Raw genomic sequence first — 19,191 nt, 5'->3', positions numbered from 1 at the left:
CGATTTTCTTGTTGCGATCTTTATGGCCCCGGCGTGTGCCTTCACAAAAGAATCTTCTAACATGGCAAATGAGTCGATGGAATTTGGTGGCAAGTTGTGATACCAAATCATTTCTCCATTTGACAAAGTTTCCACAAATATTTTCAACAAAACGGACTCGATCTCATTATCTTCTAAGTCATTTCCCTTTATTCCACATGTGTATGAAGTGATGTGTTCATTAGGATCGATGGTCCTATTGTATTTAGGTATATCTGGCATACGGAACTTCTTAGGAATGGGCTTCGAAGCTGTACTTTGAGGAAAAGGCTTCTGCACGAACTTTTTCGAATCCAAACCCTTTAGAATCGGGGGTGTCCCTGGTATCTGATCAACTCAGGATCTGTATGTTTCCAATTTTTTATCATTGTCTTTAATTTTCTTCTCTCGTGACTCGATTCTTTTGGTGAGCTCCTCGAGTATTTTAATTATTGCAGGATCAGTCCTTGATTCGTTACCATTCAACCTTTCTGGCACTAGCTCGGCACAGCGAGTGATCTCTGGCTCGACCACACTTGGAGTCCTATGTTGATTTTGCAATTGAGGAATAGCGGTCTGCTGAGCATGTAGCATCTCGAATATTATCTGGAGGATAACTTCCCCGTTTTCTCTGCCCTGCGTACCTTGGCTACTAGATCGGCCTTCCCTACGTACACTCCCTTCGGGGTCCGCGCCTAGTTCCGCATTTAGAGCAACGTGCGAACTGATATCGACTTGATCGGCGACCGGTACTCTCCCGAGATTAGCCGGTGGCGCCCCAGCTCTTGGAGCAATTACATTGTTGTTTTTTCCTTGAAATCTGAGACCATCATCACCATGTATGGGTGCATTTTGTGAGTTTGACATGCTTTAACCTAAGATCAAAAATATTTTACAAGAACAAGCATAATAATAATGTGTGTTATCAGAATCAGCACTGAAGCAATCACTATTATCCTTAGACCCACAGTGGGCGCTAAATTGTTTACTCTAAAATTCGAGTAACAATTAAATTTGTATTGTTGTTTAAAGGATATGTGATTTAATTCAATGTCAATTGATAAACAAGGAACTAAATAGATAAATTAAAGAATAAAATAGATCAAACCGGTGTGTAAGCTAAATCTCGACCTCGATATGTAACAATCTCGAGGTATGGTAATTGGATTAATAAATGATAAAACAACTCTTGATGAACAGTCAATGAAATAGCAAGAGAGTAACGTGTTTATATTTTCTTATCAGAGAAAAATGTGACCTACAAATGAATGGGATCCCCATTTATATTATAGGGGAGTCCTAAATAAGGTGCACTTCTAATTATAGTAGGAAATCATATTTGACAAATGTTTAACCACTGAAGGTTGATCTATTCCGAAATTCACGCCGTGATCTCCGGCCCGTTGCGAGTATCTCGCTCTTTCTGTTACTGAATCATTTCGGCGTCATCTCGAAGCACGCCTTCTTCTGACCTCGATAAGTGTTATCGACCTCGACCTTGGAAAGGAACTTCGACCCCAAGCTCGACGTCCTGGTCTTCTGATGTAGTATCACTTTTTCCATCGAGGGGCGAAATCGGGTAGACGTTAGACTTACTCATTATACTATCGAACAATATTCTCTATTTCCCCGAATTTGCTGCAATTTCTTTCTCCAAGGAAATCGACTTGTAAGTTCCAGATCTTTTCTGGTTTGGGTTTAACTTGCTCTACTGATAAGGGTACAGTTTTTAAGAAGAAAAGTCATAAGCATTTTTTTAATTTATATAAAATTCTACTCAGGTTTCATGCGTTTATGATTATACAAATGCTAAAATATCTCCTTTATCATTTTAATTACATTACTATGGGATGTTATCAATAGTGAATATATAACACACAATTATTTAAAAAAACGTACAATCAACTTCACTTGATGTCCAGTGATTATTAGTTTTTAATATTTAATAATTAATAATTTTTAAGAGTACTTTTAGTTAATATTCATCATTAAAGAGAAAATCTGCATGCCTTTTACTGCTACATATGATTCTTAAGTTTTATGTGAAAAACAAAAGATTTTGAATAATTAAAGTTATTGTTTACCTATAAAACGGTACAGTTGAATTTGTTACGTAGTTTATAGACAAGCGAACTGATTTTATCCAAAATGATAAATAAGCTAGATTAAAAATAAGACCTAGCGATTAGAATCGAGAGAAATGACAAGCTTTGATAGCTATGGGAGCAATGCCTCCGAGGACAGAAATAAGAACAATGTAATACAGTAAATAAAGTTATTTTATTTAGCTTGAGAATGGAATGGAGCATAAGTTTTGCCAAGAATTTTGTGTCTTACAATGGCTGTTGAGTCTACTATTTATAGCTATACCTAGGGAAACAAGATCCTAGAATCAAGCCTCTCTTAAATGACAATAAAGGGGCCATTGATGAATATGTAAAGGCAGACCATGAATGCAAATATTCTCTGCAATGGCTGCTCATTTAATGCCAGGGAATATTCTTCATTGAAAGCTATCTAATGGCAAACATTCGATTTGCTCACGTTGATCATGCTCCCTCCGGGGTCTATTCGATGTCAATTGCAGCTTTTGCTCCCGGTACTGGTAATTACACGATTTGATTTCTACCTGTCTTCGGTTCCATGTGTCACGCTACCATTCGATCATTTAATGTAAACCAATTTTACCCTATACAGATAGTCCTCCTCCTTTCCGGTGGCACATCTTTGTATTACCGCAAAGTTGGTGAAGATCCCTTTCTTGGCAGGAAATCTTCTGAAATCTTTATGAACAGTCTCTGACACTTGAAAAGACGCACGTCTTCTCACATTTAATACCCCAACCACGTGTTGTCCCACGATTCAGCAATATTTTTCCGGTTCTCGAGGTAATCATGACCACGATTTTTGCCATCTATATCTATACTTATACTCATTATTTTACCTCTTTCACTTCCAAAGCATTCATAAGTTCATTATCTTCTTTTCACTTAACATTCTTCTACTTTCATACTTTTCCGACTTTCTTCAGAAAACTCCATTATCGTTTTGATATCATGGCTTCTTTTACTGAGTCTTTCAAGAACTCTGGCCTTCTCCTCGATGGATGCCCGAGGAGAAGCAAACATAAAGAGGTGGATGTTGATGTTGATCCTCCCATGGTAAGCACCATTGTCCCCAAACATCTGAGCACTGTCAATAACTTCCAAGAGAAGTTTTCCTCCATGCATGCATGGACTAGGGCTGTTAGCAGGTATCCTTTTTCTATTTGCCCTTCCAGTATTTCTACTATGAAGGAGGACTTTAACTACCCAGACCTTAACATCATTGCTCCTGACCTGTAGAGTGGGTTACCTTCACCAAGGAAGGTTTTATGTTTGTCTATATGTACCCATTCACCTTGGGTCCCTTTTCTTTAAGCGGAGGGGTAGACCCCGTGATCTTGGAGTTCTACCATCAGTATTAGGTCTACTTGGCACAAGTAGGCCCTTCTATATGGTGAACGGTAGCTTGTCTATGCCTGCTATGCACGGAGATGGGGAAAACATTAACCCTGGCACACACGATGAACCTCTACTCCCCCAAAATCTTCCATGGGGGAGTAATGAATTTCAGTAAACGTGGCCACCACGCCCTTCTTACCAGCGTGGATGATGATAATAATCATGGATGGAAGGAGCAGTTTGTAATCCTTGCTACTAGCAATATTATCCCGGCTACAACTCCATCCTTTCCTAAATCATGGAACCGTTCACATAAGTTTGTAATTTATTCATCTCTTTTCCCCGTATAAAGACAGCCTCGCATCATTGTTGACTTCTTAGTTTCCGTTATTTCAGCTACCACCGAGGGTTGACGGCCTAGACCAATGGGTTTAGAAGATTCTAGATATTACAACGCTATAAACCTGTCGGTGGAAGGAGATGGTGCCACGATCCAAAATCCAACTAGTCGTGATGACACCTAACCCAACCTGCTAGGTAAGCCAATTAACAACAATCCAATTCAAATGAGATTTACTGAGAAAATAATGATGAAATAACTAACTTTTATACAAAAGTTTCAAGGATTGGTAGTACAAATCATGAGCTTCTAAGATTTAGAGTTTAGAAAGCTGCTATGAAATAAATATACATAAATAGATTTATAAATCTAAAGCTACCAAGAACAAGAGTGTCACAACCCTAAATCCGAACCCGGTCGTGATGGCGCCTCTCGTGAAGACAAGGCCAGTCGACACACTACCAATTCATTTTTAAGCAATTAAATAATAGAACTAAGCCTTAATCATAATAATAAATCCCCAAAATAAGATAAATAATATAGTTTGCGGAAAAATACATAGCCCAACATCGGGATGTCACCAGTCATGAGCATCTATAATAACACTACAAGTCTGAAAGAGTCCACTATACTATTACATAACTAAAATAGAAGGAAATAAGATAGAGGGAGAAGCACTAGGCTGCGAATCGTCGGGCAGCTACCTAGTGAATCTCCGAAATCTACTGGACAACTCTAAACCCTCGCAAGCAGGACCTGATGCGCCTAAATCTGCACACAGGGTATAGGGAGTAAAGTGAATACTCCAACTCAGTTAGTAATAATAATAATGTAGACTGAGTAATAAAAAAATCACGTAAAGGCACGTCAACAGGCTATACAGAAGCAGTAAAAGCCAGTAAAAACAATGAAGCAACAAGAATATGTGAAGTCACTTCAGTTCAGTTTAAACTTCTTAAAAATGCCTTTTTAACAATTAAGCAAGTAAATGATAGGCAACTAGGAAAGATAAACACACAAAGGACCACCCCTCGGGCATAATACCAACAGAATCAGCCCTTCGGGCAACACATGGAACTATACCAGCCCCTCGGGAAACACATGGAACAATACCAGCCCCTCGGGCTATATCTCACATCACAATAGGTACCCGCGCTCACTAGGGGCGTGCAGACTCTGGGAGGGGCCACTTATAGCCCAAGCACAATATCAAGCCATCTCGTGGCATAATCACATAGGCTCTCGGCCTCATATCAAAAATCCACCTCGTGGCGTACAAATCTCAGGCCTTCGGCCTCATAATCATAATCAGTGTTTCCTCACAACATAGGCCCTCGGCCTTACTCGATCAGAATCTCATAAGCCACTCGGGCAACAGTAAAACATGATGCTCAGCCCAAAATATCATTTTAAGTGTTAAAGCAAAGTAAACAAGGCTGAGTTATGAAAACAGTAGAATATAGCATGACTGAGTTCAAGTATAAAGTCAAAATAGTAAGGAAATATCAGTAAAAATCCCCTAAGGGTTCAAATAGTTGGCGCGAGGCCCAAGTATGGCATTCAGCCCAAAACATGATGATAGCAAATAGTTTTCAGTCATATACACGGTAAAACTATCATTCGGGATGGACTAAGTCACAATCCCCAATAGTGCACGACCCCACGCTCGTCATCTAGCATGTGTGTCACCTCAATAAAGCACAACGATGTGCAGATCCGGGGTTTCATACCTTCAGGACAACATTTACAATCATTACTCACCTTAATCTGATCCAAACGCTAGCCTGCGATGCCTTTGCCCCTCGAATCGGCCTCAACACGCATCAAATCTATCCAAAATCAGAATCACGACGTCAAAATATGCTAAGGGAACAAAGCCCATGCGAAAATAATCAATTTACAACACAAATCCCGAAATTACCAAAACCCGACCCCTGGGCCCACATCTCGGAATTCGATAAAATTCACATCAATAGATTCCTTATATCCCCACTAGTTCAAACATATCAAAAATACCAAAATCCGACCACAAATGGTCCCTCAAATCCTCAAGTCTAGGTCTCCAATACCAAGCCCTAGTTTTCCCAATTTTAACCCTCAAATTCCATTAATTACAACTCTAATCCATGAAATAATACCATAGGAACGAGTTTTGGGTTCAACAATCTTACCTCCAGACGATATCCCTTGAATCCTTCTTCAAAATCTCCCAAAAAGCTCCAAAACCGACTTAAAAATGGTGGAATATCCCAAAAATCCGTGAAGGAAATAATTTATACCTTTTGGCCCAGGCATTTCACATTTGCGGCCCTCTTACCGCTTCTGCGGTACCGCTTTTGCGGTCCAAGATGCCCTTTTGCGGTTTTTCACTTAAGCCCCCCACTTTCGCATCTGCAATGCCAATCCGCACCTGCGCCATCGCAGGTGTGGTTCTTCAACCGCTTCTACAGTTTCTACCTTCCCAGGCCCTTTCCGCTTCTGCGACTCAAATCTCGCTTCTGCGAGACTGTACCTGTGGTCCCCTAGCCGCAGGTGTGGTTATGACAGCAATGGGAAAACTTCAGCTGTCACAACCAACTTCCAAATTTTCCGTAAATCACCCGAAATCACCCCGAGGCCCCCGGGACCTCAACCAAAAGCACAAATATATCATATGCCACTACTCAAACTTGTACCAATCTTCAAAACACTTCAACAATATCGAATCAACCAAAACACATCGGATTCAAGCATAAGTTTCCAAAATCTTCCGAATTACGCTTTCGATCAAAAAGTATACCAAACCACGTCTGAATGACCTGAAATTTAGCACACACATCCCAAATGACACAACGGAACTACTGCAACTCCCGAAATTCCATTCCGACCCCTATATCAAAATCTCACCTACCAACTGGAAAACACCAAAAATCCAATTTCGCCAATTCAAGCCTAAATCTACTCTGGATCTCCAAAACACATTCCGATCACGCTCCTAAGTCCCAAATCACCTCCCAAAGCTATCCGAACCATCGGAACTCACATCTAAGCCCTCTAAGACATTAGTCAACATCCGATTGACTTTTCCAACTTAAGCTTCCTCAAAAGAGACTAGGTGTCTCAAACCTTACCAAAACCTCTCTGAAACCCGAGACAACCAACCCAATCACACCTATAGACAAAGTAAGAAGCAGAAATGGGGGAAACAGAGCGGTAACTCATGAGACGACTGGCCGGGTCGTCACAAAGAGGCAGCTATAACCGGAACGCAGGTACATCTTCAATGTTATCCCTCAACATCAGCAGCCAACATATGCATGTAAGGTGCAGAAGTGTAGTATGAGTACAACTGACCCCATGTACTCAATAAGTAACAAACCTAATCTTAGGTTGAAAGTAGTGATGAGCTTGTACCAAGGTCAGAGTCTAACTCCAATAGCCAAGAACAACTTATAACAATATAATAAAAGCAGCACAAGTAATAACTTAAAAATATGATGCAGCTCGTTCACACTTCAGAAAAATAGACATGCTTTTTAGGTATAACAGTAAAACCCAAATCATTCACTAAAATTACCAAAATATGAGTATATTAGAAAAATGTGATTTTTCCTAAAAACTTACAACAACAGATAAGATGTTTCATTATCAGATAGCATGAGAAAAGTACACCTCCAAATCTCTAAGTAATGAAGCTCTAACATCATCTTTAGCCAAATTTTACTTATTAATTCAAGCAATTAAATTAGCAAATTGAGTTCAAATATTGAAAGTAATAGTATAATAAAGGCCTATGTCTACCCGGACATTACATGAATTTTAGCTACGCACATACTCTCATCACTTCGTGCGTACGTAGCACCCAAATTAGTAGCAAATAACAAATGTAAATACCTATGGGGTTAATTCCCTCTTACAAGATTAGACAAGAGACTTACCTCGTTCCCAAGTCCACTTTTCGGTCCACAAATCATTCTAAAATACTTAAGTCGGTAACGAACAATCCGAAACTATCCAAAGATTGTACAAACTAATCAATAATTACTCAAAAGTTCATAATTTAACTAGTAGAGTGATTACCCAACCCAATTTGGACGATTCCTAAAATTCACCTCCGAGCTCATGTGCCCAGATTCCAAAATATTTTATAAATAATTGTTACCCACAACCTTACTAAAACAAATATATAAATTTTACCCAATTCCATAATTGTTTTCGTGGTCTAATCTCATTTTTATCAAAATCTAGGATTTTCAACAAACTCCTAAATTTTTCACATTTTACGTGTTAAAATCTACCCATAATCTATGTATTTAACTTACATTGTATAGAAATCACTTACCTTCAATATCTATGTGTAAACCCCTCTCCTTAAAGCTCTAAAATCGGCCAACAAATGAGAGAAATGAACGAAATGGACAAATTCCTGATTTTTATTAAGTCACTGCCCATGAAAGCCTTCTTGGCAATTGCGAACAAGCCCTCATGATCGCAAAAGTCACGAACCCAGGAAAAGTCTTCTTCGTAATCACGAGAAGCCACTTGCGAACGCGATGTACTGAGCTGCCCACTCATCGCGAACGCGTGCCTCCACTCGCGAACGCGAAAGGCAACTGAGTTGCCCAGGCCTAGGTCTTTTACGCGAACGCGGCGAGTCAACCGCGAATGCGAAGGCCACTGGTTCTAAGCCTCCACGAATGCGGCCCTTTCTTCTCAAACGTGAAAAGCAAAAGCGTCCAGTCCCTAAATCCTTCATCGTGAACGCGAGGGTTCTTCCTCGTTCGCAAAGAAAGAAACCAGAACTAGCACACCAGCAGTTTTGGACTTAGTTCCAAGAGGTCTTAAATGCACTTGAGACCCTCGAGACCCCTTCTAAATACACCAACAAGTCCATAACTATAATGCAAACCTGCTCGAACCCTAGGACACATTAAACAACATCAAAATTAAGAATCGCACCCCAAAATAAAATTTAGACTACTTGGAATGATACCAAATTTTGTGTACAAGTCATAAATCACCATACGGACCTATTCCCAGGATCAGACTCCAAACGGACCTCGATAACACTAAAGTCTACTCCAAACCAAATTTAAAGAAATAGAAAACCTTCAATGAACCAACTTTCAATATCAAGCACTGAAACATTCCTGGATTACCTGAAACCCGATCCGATCACACGCCCAAGTCCAAAATCATCAGACAAACCTATTGGAACCATCAAATCCTGGTTCTGAGGTCATTTACTCAAAATGTTGACTCAAGTCAAACTTGGCCATCATAGGCCACTACTATGGGACTAAGTGTTCTGTTTTCAACCCGAACCCTTCCAAATCTAAACCAACCATCCCCGCAAGTCATAAGATAGAAAAAGCACATATGGAGAGTCTTAATTAGGAGAACCGAGATCTAAAAAACAAAATAACCGATCGAATCTTTACAACCGACCTCACCCCTCGGGGTATTATTATCAACTCTTTGAGCCGTCTTATTTGCAGGAACACTGGGAGAAATCGGTCCTCTTCCATTTGTGTTGTTGGAAGCACCTGAAAACACTTGTTTCAATTTTTTCATGACCTAATCTTTCCTTGAGAGGTGGCCCATGATGGCTTTCTGTTGCTCTCTCAAGATCCTTATTGTTCCCGCAACATGTTCATCATCCACGTCATTGCGAGTTGGCTCCCCTACATGTCGGGGGTGTCACTCATCCCTCTCGTTGTAGTTGTCACTTATTGAATCCTCGTGTTGAGGTAGATTATCATGTCCCTCAACGTTGTGTGTGATGTTGACATTGTTAGCTGCCATTTTTTAATTTTTGCTAAGGACCAAGGAATCAAGCAAGGACGCAAGGATCAACTCAGTTATGCAGTTGTCTAAGCCCCATGGTGGGCGCCAAATTGTTTACCCGTAAAATGGTACAATTAAATTTATTACGTGGTTTATAGACAAGCAAACTGATTTGATCCAAAATTATAAATAATCTAGATTAAAAATACGATTTAGCGATTAGAATCGAGAGAAATAACAAGCCTGGACTAGGGAGAAATTCCTCCGAGGATAGAAATAAGAACAACGTAAAATAGTAAATAATGTTATTTTATTTAGCTTGAGAATGAAATGTAGCATAAGTTTTGCCAAGAATTATGTGTCTTACAATGGCGGTTGAGTCTACTATTTATGGTTGTACATAGAAAAATAAGATATTAGGATCAAGTCCCTCTTAAATGACAATAGAGGAGTCATTGATGAATATGTAACGGCAAGCGAATAATGCAAATATTCTCTGCAACGATTGCCTATTTAATGCCCGGAAATATTCTTCATTGAATGCTATCCGATGGCAAATATTCGATTTACTCATGTTGATTATGCTTCCTCTGGGGTCTATCCGATGTCACTTGCAGCTTTTGCTCCCGGTACTGGTTATTAGATAATTTGCTTTCTACCTGTCTTCAATTCCACGTGTCACGCTATCATTCGATCATTTAATGTAAATCAATTTTACCTTATACAATTACTTCTAGCAACTTTTATGGTAAGCAAAAATCCAACTAATTTAGGTAAGTAGACCCATATGAAATTCATAAAACAATCATAACACTTGAGGAGGCTAATCTTAAGTGTTACAGCTATTATTAAAGGACTATAATTAATAATCTAGATTTAATGAATTGTTGTCCATTTGATTTGTATCATATTCAAATATGGGAGAGTTAAATTGTCTATCCATAAGTTTGTTCAAGATTTTTCTATGATCAAACATACAAGATTAAATTGATCAACTGTCATGGTTTGAAATGTCTGCACGTTACAACTTCGCCTAAACCAAATATGTCTAAGGTATTCTCCAGACTCAAGTACTGGGTCTAACTGTAAAAAATTTATATGGCACCCAGTTTTACACCACCCATTTAATTTGTACCCATTATTTTTAAAAAAATTTACTGATATCCAATTTTTAGATATACATACTTTTCTCTTCTTCTTTATTGATGCTTTCTTCATTTTTGTACTTAGTGTTTTTTCTTCTTCTTCTTAGTTGTAAAATAAGTTTGTTAAATTTATTATTTTTTTGACAGATGTTTTTTATGATATTTGAAAGTTATATTTCAAATTTGATCTCATTTTTGAGTAGACTTAAGCATTTAATCGTGTATTGAAATATTAAAATTCGAAGAACAAGTTTATGTTTTAGAACTTAAGATTTGAAATCTGAAGTTGCATTCAATAGATTAAACTACCTAAGATTCGAAATCTGAAGTTGCATTCAATAAATTGAACTACCTAAGATTCGAATTTCTAAAGTTGCATTTGAGAGATAGAAGAAATTCAGATTTGATTTCTAAAGTTGCATTTGAAACATAGAAGAACTTCAAATTTGATTTATGAAGTTGTACTGAAGGGATTGAACCACTTCATATTCAAATTTTTGAAGTTGCATTTGAAAGATAGAAGAAGTTCAAATTTCATTTCTGAAGTTGCATTAAAGAGATTGAATTACTTCAGATTCGAATATCTGAAGTTGCATTTGAAAGATAGAAGAACTTTAGATTTGATTTCTGAAGTTGCATTGAAGAGATTGAACTACTTAAGATTCGAATTTCTGAAGTTTCATTTGAAAGATAGCATAACTTCATATTTGATTTCTGAAGTTACAATGAAGAGATTCAGCTACTTCAAATCTGAGCGGGTACACTTTGTAAAATTTTATACAATGCGAGTATAATTTTGTCACGACCCAAACCGATAGACCATGACAAGTGCCCGAGTCCTACCTGTCAAACACCCCTAATTATGCGTCTAAGATATAAATATGAATTAAGGGCAGGTCATGTATAGCATCTGTCAATAAACTGCTGAATCACGTGAATAAAAAATGTGAGGAAAACATGCCCAAAAGACATATATACATATACATGCGGAATACGGTAGGGCGAGCCGACTATGCTACTATAGATAACTATATATCTAAAACTAGAAGCCGACAAGGCCACATACTATCCAATTATATATGACTGTCTATAGACCTCTAATAGAGTGTACAGTTGTATAAAGGATGGGTCTGGGGCCCGTCGTACCCATATCTACATAAACAAATTGCTTACCAAAATCAATGACAGCTCCGGACCAAGTGGAGCACACCAATTCTCGCTGATCAAGGATCCTAAGAAAGGGGATCATCAGCCTCTCCACCTATGTCTGCGGGCATAAAATGCAGGTCCAAGAAATAGGGGCGTCAGTACGAATGATATACCGAGTATGTAAGACATGAAAATCAGTACATAAAAGACATAAAAGAAATATGGAGTAAAGGAATCCGCCTGTAAGTCTAAATAACTTTGTGAATCCTGAAATATTTATAAAGTCATGCATGTGCGTATAAATGTCGTATCACGCATAGGTATATGTGTACATAACATCATCAAACCTCTGAGGGTATCCCATCATATCATCTCGGTCTCTGTGGGCGAAATCATCAACATATACCAACTAATCAGGTGGTGGTACGTATATAACGCCATAAGCTTTCCTTATACCCCATATACATATAATATACGTGTATATAACACCATCTGGTCATGGGTCAATGTACATGTATAAATAAATGCAATGCATAAGAAGTAAGTCAATAAGATCTCTGGAGTGTCATAAGATCAATATGCCTTCTGATAAACTTTATCAACTACGTATTTTTCTGAGACCCATGAATAGAAGATATAATAATAAGATACATGGGGAATCAATAGGTACCCCGAGTACTTCTATGTATAGAGTCATTTATGAAAATTGTGTGTTTGCTCATTTCGTTTGTATCATATGGATTATGCCAAAACAAAAAAAGGGATAGCCTTAACATACCTTAGCCGATTCTCTTGACAATCCCTCTAACACACATCAATCACGACAAAACACATAACAGTGAGATCGAAGTAGGAAAACTCTGTATGATATTCTTGAGAAAGATTATACTGGGTTCCCTTAGAATTGCGAGTCACGATGCTATTACATTATGTAGTTTCATCGGAATGATTTTGTGGCTCCATCCATTGCTTAGGAAACATAAAACATCACACTTAAAGATATAGGAAGATTTCTTATCATTGTGGGTTGTGGGCCCCACTTTTTATGGATTACTTTGCCCAAAAATTGCCTAAATATGTCACCTAGTCACATAAACTAAAGAGTCATTGTTTGTTCTTGGCAAATATTATCCCTTGCTGCCACGTTGGAGGTGATGTTTCCACCAAATAATTATCCACCCATTTCTAATTGATTTGTTAACTTCCCACTTAAATCAATAATTAACTCATTACCTACATAATTAGGTAATATCTAAATTTACTTAAAATACTAATCACTTCTAACATACTTTATACACCTCATTATCATGGTCATGTGGTACCTTGTACCGCACTAATCCATAAATATCGAGTAATATAGCTTGGACCGTATTTTATCTCAAATTGACAACCTTCAAAGAAACTCATTTTCTTTGAGTTGTTTACCCTCTAACCTCCATGACACTTACTTATCACCTGTTATAAATAGTATAAATACTTATAACCTTAAAATTAATCTCATTCCGAAGCCTACATCGACTAACTTACGACGAAACTTTAACGTACGAAAATGCATGATTTAACATCCTTCCCCCATTAGAAATATTCGTCCTTGAATGTTTAACTCCCCGAGATCTATATAAATTTTAGTAGAGTCTCCTCTTTAATAGTACTACTACCAACATTTCTCGTAGAAAATCTAATAACACAATACCATATAAGGCCACAATCATCAATAATGACAATGGCCTCACACGACCAATGCAAATAACTAACACAAGAATCCATGCACACACCTTAAGGCTGTGATGTCTCGGTCTGATCCTCCTCTAAAGTGGAAATAAATGAGGATACCTAGACTTTATGTCTTTTTCAACTTCCCAAGTTATCTCTTCCACATTATTGTTTCTCCAAAGTACTTTAACCGAAGCTACGTCTTTAGTTCTCAATCTCCAAACATGTCGATCTGGTATAGCAATGGGAGTTTCCTCATATGATAGCTGCTATGTGACCTGAACATTGTCAACTAACATGACTCTAGAAGGATCTCCGATACATTTATGGAGCATAGACACATGAAAGACTGAATGTACAAACTCCAAGTCAGAAGGAAAGTCTAACTCATATGCTACCTGACCTACCTTGCGTATGATCTTATATGGCCCAATGTATCGAGGGCTAAGTTTTCCTTTCTTAGCGAACCTCATAACACCTTTTATCAGTGATACCTTTAGGAATACCCAGTCACCAACCTGAAACTCCAAGTCTCATCGTCGATTATCCGCATACGACTTCTAACGGCTTTGAGCAGCTAATAGCCTTTCTTGTATAAGCTTAATCTTCTCGATTGCCTTTTGTACCAACTCTGGTCCTACTAACTTAGTTTCTCCGACATCGAACCATCCTATAGGAGACCTACACTTCCGTCTGTAAAGAGCTTCATATGGAGCCATCTAAATACTGGAATAACAACTATTATTATACGTGAACTCAACAAGCGGAAGATGATAATCCCAGCTACCCTTGAAGTCTATTACACAAGCTCGTAACATATCATCAAGTGTCTAAATAGTATGTTTAGCATGTCCGTCTATCTGGGGACGAAATGTTGTACTAAGATTTACCTAAGTCTCCAATCCTTTTTAGAAGGACCTCCAGAAATTAGATATAAACTGAGCACCTCTATCTGAGATAATAGATATAAGGACACCATGAAGTCGTACTATCTCCTTAATGTAAAGCCTTGCACAATCCTCTACGGAATATGTAGTCCTAACAGGCAGAAAATTGGCTGATCTTGTAAGTCTATCAACAATCACCCATATAGAATCGAACTTACGATGGGTACGAGGTAAGCCTATGATGAAATCTATATTAATTACTTCCCACTTCCAAGTCGGAATCTCTATAGCTTGCAATAATCCCACGTGTTTTTTATGCTCAATCTTAACCTACTGACAATTAGGGCACTGAGCAACAAACTTCGCTATATCCTTTTTCATTCCATCCCAATAATATATTTCCTTGACATCATGATACATCTTTTTTGCTCCTGGATGGACAGAATAACGAGAATAGTGAGTCTCTTCCATAACCTACCGGTGCAACCCCACAATATTAGGGACACATAATCGTCCTTGATATTTGAGGACCCCATCTCATATAATCTTAAATGGTGTCTTCTTCTTCTAAGGGAATGTATCTCTATAATGAGCTAACACAGGATCCTCGTACCGACGTTTCTTCACTTCAGTTACTAAAGAGGATGTTGTCGCGTCCTGAATAGTAACTCTGGTATCACCTGAATCAAGTAATCGAACTCCAAGACTAGCTAGCTGATGAATCTCATGGGCTAGCCTACTCTTCTCTGGCTGTAAATATGACATGATACCTATAGATCTACGGCTTAGGGCATCGGCTACTACATTCGCCTTCCATGGATGGTATAAAATATCAACGTCATAGTCTACCGTAACTCCAACCATCTCCTTTGTCGTAAATTCAATTCCTTTTGCTTAAAGATATATTGAAGGCTCTTATGATCCATATAGATATCAACATGAATGCCATGCAAATAGTTCCTCCACATCTTTAGTGCATGAATCACCGCGGCTAACTCTAAATCATGGGTCAAGAAGCATAAGCTACAACCTTACCATGTTGCATCAGTACACAACCTAATCCAATTCCCAAACCGTCCAATAGATAACATAACCATTGGTTCCCTATGGGAGTATTAGAACTGATTTTGAAGTTAATCTGTCCTTCAATGCCTTGAAACTCTATTCGCAAGAATCGGCCCACTAAAACATAGCTCCCTTCTGAGTCAACTTTGTCAATGATGCTGAAAGAGAAGAAAATCCCTCTACAAATCTCCTGTAATAACCTGCCAACCCGAGAAAGCTACGAACCTCCATCGGTGTCGTGGGTCTAGGCCAAGTCTTTACTGCCTCAATCTTTTGTGTATCAACCCGGATACCTTCACCTGAAATAATATGCCCAAGGAAAGCTACAGAATTCAACTAGAATTCACATTTAGAGAATTTTGCATAAAACTTCCCTTTTTGTAGAACTCTGAGCACAGTACGCAAATGATCTACATGCTCAGTTCTGAACGAGAATAAACCAGTATATCATCGATAAATACAATCACAAATAGATCCAGAAAGGGTCTGAACATAAGGTTCATCAAGTCCATGAATACCTCTGGGGAATTGGTCAAACCGAATGACATAACACAAAACTCAAAGTGCCCAAATCTGGTTTCCTGAATGTTGTCTTCGGAATATCTTTCTCCTTAACCGTTACTTGATGGTACCCAGACCTCAAATCTATCTTCGATCAACACTTGTCACCTTGCAACTAATCAAATAAATCATCAATCCTCAGGAGCAGGTACTTATTCTTAATCGTCACCTTATTCAACTGTCTACTCAACCTAGCAACACGTACCTTATCCTTGTTTATTATCAAACTTATCAAGGGTCATTATAGGCCACATCTATATATATAGGTAACAATACTAGAGCTTAACTTGCATAACTAATTAAAAAAAAGGTTTAAACTGATACATAGGGGTCGACAAAGCCGTAGACATGTCATACCCAAAACTATACATAGGATACTGTCTACAAAACCTCTAAGAAAACATGACCATAATAAATATAAGTCGGGATAGGGCTCCCCACATCCTCATAAAACAACATAATATGAGTAGAGCTGATCTCAGTCACAGCTCATCCTCCATTAATGGATGCTCCAATGAATAAATTGAGCTACATAAGAGGATATGGATACCAGAGAGAACAATGAGTGAAGAAGCTTCTAATATATTGAAAAGCATATGTAAAATCTGATATACGTCACATATATATACATACACAATTTCCCACTAACTTAATCCCCCAATTAACTAGTGCTAACTACTTTAACTACTCTAACTAGCTGGTGACAGCTGGCTGGCTGCCCCCACTAACTTGTCCAGCTGTCACACTCCTTCACAGTCTCTCACACTCCCCCTCAAGCTGGAGCGTGTAGAATGTTAATCACTCCAAACTTGCTAAACAAATACGCATGTTGTATTCTCCCAAGTCCTTTGGTCAATTGATCTGCCTGCTGCTCCTTTGTCCCTATATGATATGTCTTAATCTTGCCATCTTTGATCTTGTCTTTTATAAAGTGACAATAAATCTCTATATGTTGTCCTTTCGTGAAATATAGGATTGGCTGCAATCTTTAGAGCTACTTAACTATCACAAAACACACTCACAGGTTGTTCAACTGAAATGCCAAGCTCTGCAAACAACCCAAGTAGCCATACTATCTCTGCAGTAGCTGTTGCAAGGCTTCTATATTCTGCCTCTGCTGAGTTTCTAGACACTATCCGCTGCTTCTTAGATTTCCATGACACCAATTAATCCCCATACTTCACAAAGAAACTAGTTATTGACCTTCTAGTATTAGGACATGAAGCCCAGTTTGCATCATACAAACAAGTTAAGTTGTTTCCACCTTTGATGCTTAGTAGAATGCCCATTCCTTGACTTAGTTTGATATATTTCACAACTCTTAATGCTACTTCCAGTGAGACTGCTTGGGTGACTACATAAACTGACTAAGTGTTTGGACAGCAAACACTATATCTAGTCTTGTGATTGTCAGATATATTAATCTTCCAATCAACCTCTGATATCTTGTAACATCCTTCATCAGCTCATCTCCATATACCCTAACATGTTTATCAAACTATGCTAAAGTGAATTTTTGATTCATATCTATTGGAGTGGCCACAGGTTTAGTAGCTCCTAACCCCAGATCAGAAATCAGTTGCAGGACATACTTCCTTTGGTTTAACAAGATTCCTTTGTTGGATCTCATGACTTCAATTCCTAAGAAATATTTCAATTCCCCCGGATCTTTCACTTTAAACTTGTGATTTAGAACATCTTTAGTTTCTTGGATGAACTACTCATTGTTTCTTGTGATGAGCAAATCATCCACACACACAACAACAGCCACAAAATCTGCTCCTTTCTTTTTGGTAAACAGTGAATAGTCATATAGACTTTGTTTATATCCTGCCTCAGGGAGTGCCTCTGTAAGTTTGATGTTCCATTGTCTTGATGCTTGCTTTATTCCATATAATGACTTCACTAGCTTGCATACTTTGGTCTCCCCCTATCTTCTAAAACCATGATGTATCTCCATATATACTTCTTCATATAAGTCTCCCTGCAAAAATGCATTATACACATCCATTTGATACATATTCCACCCTTTTGATGCTGCCACTGAAATAACTGACCTTACAGTTACCATTGTGGAAACTGGTGAGAAGGTCTCATGGTAATCTAACCCCTCCTTTTGGTTGTATCCTTTTGCTACTAGCCTAGCCTTGAACCTTTCCAAATCTCCATTAGCTTTGTATTTGATTTTATACACCCATTTTGACCCAATTGTGTTTTTTCCTTTGGGCAAGTCTACTATCTCCCATGTTCTATTGTCCTCCAATGCCTTGATTTCTTGTTTCATTGCCTCAATCCATCTCTTATCTCTTGATGCTTCTGTAAAGCTTTGTGGTTCTGTGAGTGCTGAAACCTTACAAAGCTTTTGCATGCTTGTAAAAGTTGATCATAACACAGATAGTCTGAAATAGGATATAAAGCCACATTATGTGCCTTTTTATTGGTAACATAATCTTGTAGCCATATGGGTTCTTTGTTACTTCTGCCAGATCTTCTTGATTCTTGACTTTTGATACCTGAGGGAACATATCCAGGTACAATATTTTCTACATGTTCATCATGTGTATCTTGTTGAGGTTCAGATGCTTCTTCAGATGCTTCTTTAGATGCTCCTTTAGATACTACATCATCAGCAATGTTTCTATCTTTACAAACTACATCAGCCTCATCTTCATGAGCTTCATGAATTGTAGTAGTTGTATCCACTTCAAATTCAGGTGCATGATCTGCCACTAGTGTCTGCAATGATTCAGATGCATGATCTGCCACTGATGTCTACAATGGTTCAACTGTATGATCTGCAGCATGTCCCTGTAATGGTTTATGCTCAAATGGTACACTTCCCCTAGCAGGAACATTAACAGGATGCAATGAGGAAGACTCGGCAAACGGGAACATATGCTCTTTGAAAACAACATCCCTACGTACAAAAAATGATTAGTTGCAAGGTCCAAGAGCTTGTAGCCCTTTTGTGTATCTGAATACCCCAGGTGCACAGTAGGTTTGGCTCTTGCTGAGAACTTTTTGTCATGTAACATAGTTGTGGCATAGCATAGGCAGCCAAAGACTATAAAGTGTTCAAGAGAAGGCTTCTGATGATGTAGAGT

General features: G+C 38.3%; 1 protein-coding gene across 1 annotated transcript; it reads right to left on the bottom strand.

Annotated features, from left to right (window-relative positions):
- Nucleotides 1-18,017: 18,017 nt before the first annotated feature.
- LOC142172528 (putative mitochondrial protein AtMg00820) lies at nt 18,018-18,371 on the bottom strand. Its single transcript, XM_075236168.1, has one exon. The coding sequence runs from the start codon at nt 18,369-18,371 to the stop codon at nt 18,018-18,020; it is 354 nt and encodes a 117-aa protein (XP_075092269.1).
- Between the last annotated feature and the right edge of the window lie 820 nt (nt 18,372-19,191).

Source organism: Nicotiana tabacum, chromosome 18 (genome assembly GCF_000715075.1).
Source record: "Nicotiana tabacum cultivar K326 chromosome 18, ASM71507v2, whole genome shotgun sequence".
Classification (NCBI taxonomy): domain Eukaryota; kingdom Viridiplantae; phylum Streptophyta; class Magnoliopsida; order Solanales; family Solanaceae; genus Nicotiana; species Nicotiana tabacum.
Note: the sequence above shows the minus strand (reverse complement) of the source record. Positions and strands in the feature narration are given on the sequence as shown.